This window comes from Rhinichthys klamathensis, unplaced genomic scaffold (assembly GCF_029890125.1).
Source record: "Rhinichthys klamathensis goyatoka isolate OS25496 unplaced genomic scaffold, OSU_Roscu_1.1 h1tg000296l_1, whole genome shotgun sequence".
Classification (NCBI taxonomy): domain Eukaryota; kingdom Metazoa; phylum Chordata; class Actinopteri; order Cypriniformes; family Leuciscidae; genus Rhinichthys; species Rhinichthys klamathensis.
The window spans coordinates 969,982-975,981 of record NW_026606815.1 but is presented as its reverse complement, the minus strand read 5'-3'; the positions used below and the strand labels follow the sequence as shown (position 1 = coordinate 975,981).

The window sequence follows — 6,000 nt, the reverse complement described above, 5'->3', positions numbered from 1 at the left end:
TCAAGTGTTAGACAGTATTCTAGGTTATTACGTGTGGAAGTTTTTTGTCCAATAATTAGAATCTCTGTCTTTTCAGAATTTAGTAGTAGGAAATTACTAGTCATCCAATTTTTTATATCAGCTATGCATTCCGTTAATTTTATGAATTGGTAAGTTTCGTTAGGTTTTGAAGAAATATACAGTATAATAATATAATAATTACAGCAATTATAAGAAAAACTCAACTGGACATTCAAGTGGAAAGCAGTACTTTATTTCTAATTATGCTACAAGTCAATGGCAAAACAAACAAACAAAACAAAAAAATCTTTCACCAGTTTTTTTTCTTCTTTTTTTAACCCCTGAGCACCACAATCCAGCTTTCCCATAATGCACTGGATTTATCCAAAGTGAATAAAAGGAAAATAAGCTTCATACACAGCGTATAATAGGATCTAAAATCTACCAGCATAGCATCGTTGACATAGCTAAACAAGGTAAACAACATGTTATTCTTTAAGCACATGAGTGATTAATTTTTTCTTAACCTTTATTAAAATGATAGTCTTTTTATGAACAAATGTTCGTCATCAGTAAGCCTGTGAGCGTGGTTTCGTAAAAGCTTTGGTTATGGAATCACTCTGATTCATGTTTTTGCTTCACAGTCAGCAAGCACTCCAGAGTTCGTCCAGGATTTGCTCTAGAAATAAGAGCAGTCTCTTCATACGCTGATCAAGAGGTAAATTACATCGAACAACAGGAATCAGACAATTGTGCATTGATTGTGCCCTCTGTAATTCCACATAAATATAGACTATATATTTCCATTAATCCTTGCACCTATACAACAACAAAATGATGGTCAGGTGTTTTCATTAATCGTTAGTTGTGCTAAAAGTCTGGAAACTGCTATTACATTCTTAGATTGCCATTTGTGCACTGAGACTAATTGAATATACAGCTTGGCTTTTTTTTTTAGAACATTTTGATCCAAGTGGATAAAATCAAGTTTTGCAGCAGCAGGATCAAATGAAACCATTTCTCTGCTGTTTGAGATTAAAAGTTAGGAATGACAGTATTGGTTGGAAATTGTCAACCCAACAACATTGTCACATCTTTGGTATTTGTAAAAAATAAGTCATGTTCTGAGCATGTCTCCACATTCAAATAAAGAGAGTGTGAAAGAAAATAATGGATTTTTTTTAGTTTTTCGTTAGTTTTGATTTAGATTAGGTTATATATTTTTTGAAAGCCACATTATGTTGTGAACAGAAATGATGACATACACACTGGCATCAATGGAACTGCTGCAAACCGTGAGCTAAAACACTTAATTAAATGCTAAAGGTTGCAGCTTAACTTAAGATATTTTTTATAAGATGTTTTCAAATCTAATTCAAACATCTATTCATACTATAAAGAAGACCTCGATCAAATCAATGTTGAATTGATTTGAGCAGTTGTATACATAAAATAGAATCCTTCTGGTATTTTTATTTCCCTCCGTGCATAAAAAATGCCACTGACATAAACGAACAAGCAAAGCAAATGACGCTGTGTTGAGCTCAGTGTGGTCCAGCCTCTGGTTTTGCAGCACAATCCACGCAGGCAAAAGCGAATTTGGACCAGAAAGGCTATGATTAAAAACTGGCTGCTGTGAATATGTTGTTGGCACAGTCTATAACAAATGAGGTAGATGTGTGTTCATTATATATTTCCCTTCTTTGGTAAAACAATACAAAATAGAAAAAAAGAATCCAGTGATTTGTTGAAAAAACCCCATCAATTTTCAAGTGGCTTCACAATAAAAATAATAGAAATGAAATAAATGAGGTATATCTTGTTTTCATAATCTATTATCTGTGTACAGGTTTGCAGGATTTGTGAGGTATTACGCTGTAATATGACTTTTTTTCTTTAAATAAATGTGATGTTGCCAAAAGCACTGAAACAGCCCAAGATTAAACATGAAAGGAAGAGAATAAAAGTAATAATAAATACAACTTGAAATTGCCTACTGAATTCTAAATAAAATGACACAATAAAATCCTCCCATTTCCTTATCAACAGAAAAGAGAAAAAAAAAAAGAAAAAAAAAGTGTGAGCAAAAAAAAAAAAAAAAAGGAGAACGGAATAAAGGACGAGAGGTGAACTCTCAAATGCAAGTGCATTGTTGAAAACTTGATGAAAATTGGATTCTATTCACAACAGAGAACCCACCTCATGAACTGATGCCTAAGAGGAGCCACATTCAGCCTGTTCACGGCACATAATCTTCTTCTCAAGAGCCTCTCTTTTCTGGTTTAAGTACTCGAACATTTTTTTATGATCAACGTTCAGCTCATAGTCACACGTCACAATATCGTTTGACCCCCGACTTCTAAAACCTGTATTAACCAGTGTGACCCGTTTTTCCATCTACTAAACCATTTAATGAACACTTAAAACACTTTGCTATAAAACCCAAGCTGAGGTGGTGGAAAATCATTAAACATTGTCGACAAGTGTTCCCCAAATAACTCACTAATCAATAGAATATATTTCGCCACGGCCACAGGCCAAAACCAGTCATGAGAGAATAAAGTAGACTTAATCCTGTCTGCTTTCTTCAATATCAAGCTAAACATGGCTGATCTTCTACATACGGCAAGCATTCATGATTCTCTCAGTCTTTTAAAGATTGTGTAGATGGATAAAATGATGTTTTTTCTTTCCTAACATAAATTTAAGCAGTGATACAGTAAATAACTTTTGTCCCTGACAATTTGTCTTCAAGTTAAATGGGATGTGCTTTGCTTAAAATCAAGACTTGATTGAATTCATTTTGGTGACTTTCCATAGCTTTTTTCTGATAGTTTGCAATGACATTTGATATGTGTGATGGTTGTGATAAAACGGCATTAATCTAATAGGTTGCTCTTATTCTCTTTGGTAATAGCTGATAATAGCTCTTGCTGTTTAATTCAAGAATGCAACGAGTAAAGATGAAGAGGAAGGACTCCTGTGCCAAAAATGAAGGATCTGTGTAGGAGAGTGAAGAATCTTGCTTTGATGCAACATTCAAGCAGGCCAGCGCTCAGTCTGAGGAACATCCCATCCCCTCGAGCGTCACACCGCTCCTTGTGTTCATGGCATTGTCACGCAATACGTTTTAGTCACTCCACAATGAATAACACGTCCTCAGAAGAACAAAATTACAAGCTGCAACTTGCTGCATATGTAAATGTAACACATTTCAAAAGTGCGGCTGTCAGCTGCAGGTGCTCAGCCTTTAATTTTAATGGAAGTTTTTTCGGTGATGGACACTCCTTGTCCTGATTGCAGGGGGAGGGTTAGAAAAACAGTAAAAATTGTACATTGTACATTGAAGGAGACAGAAAAAACTGGTCCAACAGTATGACCTAAAGACCCTGCCTTATCTGACGTCGGGGGAGAGTTGAGTGAGAGAGGTGTTGTGGGCTCAAGGGGAGGTGGCTGGTCCGTGTGAGGAGGCGGTGGAGGAGGAGGAGGAGGACGGCTGCATCTGGGTGCTGAGCCCTGGGCTGCTGCTCTTTCCCTGAGAGCTGTGTTGGTGATGGACTCGCTGGCTGCCTGGCATGAAACCAATGGCTGGCTTACGGGCAAACAAGACCCCTGGAGTCAGCAGACAAATATTTAGATCAAGTTAGATTCAAGGAATATAAACACCAAAACCACCCTTACAGAACACAACATCAGCAGTTCACCTACTGGTTTTTCAAATGCATTACAAATATATATATTATGTGATAAAAATTATAAATTATTTTTATTACTAATATTTTCATGCAATAATAGAAACTACATGTATAAGTCAAAAAACGTTCATCTAAAACATTTGATTTGTATGTGGTCCATCATTCTTACAAAAAACGACAACACCCCCTTGCTCAATCTGTTTCTATATTTTTGTGGGAATTTTTTTAATTAGCACAATACTATATATGTATATTGAAGTATGTCATTTTTTGTTTAAATCTATATGAAAAAAATGTGCAGATGCTCACTAAAGAAAAGCTAAGATATTGAAAAGACAATTTGAGGACAATTAATTAAACATTTTATGGTATGCTACATGAATTTATGCTATGTGAATCAAATTAATCACTTAATTGCATAAATCAACATGTTCTGAGAATATGTGCCCAAACTAAGAGAATTTCAGATATTATTATGGCAGGCAAGTAAATTATGGAATAGACTTTACAAAAAGCGGCTTTAATATTTTATTTTTATGCCTCCGAACATAACCTTGTCACTGGCATTCCGCTTTTTTAACTGAGTTTGTCAATCTGTCCGAAGTAGACTAATGTGCTGTTCACACAGGCCTATGTAAACGTCACATCTTTGTTCAGTGTTATGCACCACGACAGCTGGATTTGAAAAAAATATAATATAATTTTTACATGTTAATTGGTTACATTTTTAGCCCTAGAAAAATCTGTTAGCTGTATGTTCAAGGGCTGTACATCATTACAGGGAACAAACCTTCAGTAAAAAAAAAAAGGATGCCACTTCAACTTGATCTCCAGAACTGTTCCCTGCAAGCTTATGAGCCATCTTCTGGTAATTACTGTCTCTCGCACATCAGGCACAAGCACTGTATCTAGCTAAGGCGGAGGGCCTTTCTCTCGGGCACGAAAGACAATAAGCTCCATCGACCTCCTGGCGCCCAGGCCCAATTTTAAGATATTTAACTTTTTTAACTCTATTGGACTTGCCACTTCATTACGATGGATTTTATAGCAAAGACATCAAATTGTGTGGAGGACTGAGCGAGGGGGTGCTGCTATAACTTATTGAATTTCCTGCCTGCAATTACATCAGCAAACGGCGCTCTATTTACCTGTGTAGACAACCCCATTTATTTCTATTGACATGTTGATGCTGCTAATGCCGTTGGTAGACAGGTTCAATGCAGTCTCTTGTCTATCATCTGTCAAGAGAGGAGCCAGAGAGCGAGGAAGAGAAAAACTCAATATGAGCATTTATAAAAGGAACACAAGAAGCAAGAGAAGCGTGCCACCAACTATCGGTGATAACTCATGAGTGACAGGATAAGGAGGGGTTTATTAAAAGAGTTTAAGGGGGGGAGGGAGGTGATAACTGTCAAAAAGATGGGGCTTTCACTTCTCTAGATAGGGAACTGCACAGAATGTCTGTGCCATAAACATTTCTTCACTGCGATCAAACATTACACACAAAGTATTCAAGAGAAATAAATTAAAAGGATAATTCTCCCTAAAATGAACATTCTCTCAACATTTACTCACCCTCGTTCCAAACCCATAAGACTTTTGTTCACCATCAAAACAAAAATGAAGATATTTAATGAAATCTGAGTTTTCTGTCCCTCCATCGTGTTAAGTCTATTCACCTAAAACTCCGCTTCAAACATTCATAAAGAGATCCATTTGAATCAAGTGGTGTCTTCCAAGTCTTCTGAAGAGACATGATCATTTTATATGATGAATAGATTTAATTTATTATTTTATTCACATATAAAGATTGATCAGCAAACATAAACAGAAGCTAAACCTTACTTGTTTGACGCACGAGAACGAACCTCATTGGTTCTTGCAGAAGCTCAAACGTGCTGCGTAACACGAGAAAGAACCTCATTGGTTCTTGCAGAAGCTCAAACGTGCTGCGTAACACGAGAATGAACCTCATTGGTTCTTGCAGAAGCTCAAACGTGCTGCGTAACACGAGAACGAACCTCATTGGTTCTTGCAGAAGCTCAAACGTGCTGCGTAACACGAGAACGAACCTCATTGGTTCTTGCAGAAGCTCAAACGTGCTGCGTAACACGAGAACCAACCTCATTGGTTCTTGCAGAAGCTCAAACGTGCTGCGTAACACGAGAACGAACCTCATTGGTTCTTGCAGAAGCTCAAACGTGCTGCGTAACACGTGAACGAACCTCATTGGTTCTTGCAGAAGCTCAAACGTGCTGCGTAACACGAGAACAAACCTCATTGGTTCTTGCAGAAGCTCAAATGT

General features: G+C 36.9%; 1 protein-coding gene and 1 long non-coding RNA gene across 3 annotated transcripts in view; both read right to left on the bottom strand.

Annotated features, from left to right (window-relative positions):
- Positions 1-231: 231 nt before the first annotated feature.
- LOC130103708 (uncharacterized) lies at positions 232-2,781 on the bottom strand. The gene is made up of 2 exons (XR_008809394.1): positions 1,382-2,781; positions 232-1,338 (listed from the first exon to the last, which is right to left on the bottom strand). It is a non-coding gene; the product is annotated as an uncharacterized LOC130103708 (long non-coding RNA).
- Positions 2,782-2,793: 12 nt separating this feature from the next.
- Positions 2,794-6,000, bottom strand: part of arid3c (AT rich interactive domain 3C (BRIGHT-like)) — a 93,026-nt gene continuing 89,819 nt past the window's right edge. For both annotated transcript variants that reach the window (XM_056270005.1, XM_056270006.1), the window contains 2 exons: positions 4,844-4,933; positions 2,794-3,612 (listed from right to left, as the gene is read on the bottom strand). In XM_056270005.1, coding sequence (XP_056125980.1) covers positions 3,440-3,612; positions 4,844-4,933 — 263 coding nt within the window. In that variant the 3' untranslated portion in view covers positions 2,794-3,439. The remainder of the gene's footprint in view (positions 3,613-4,843; positions 4,934-6,000) is intronic.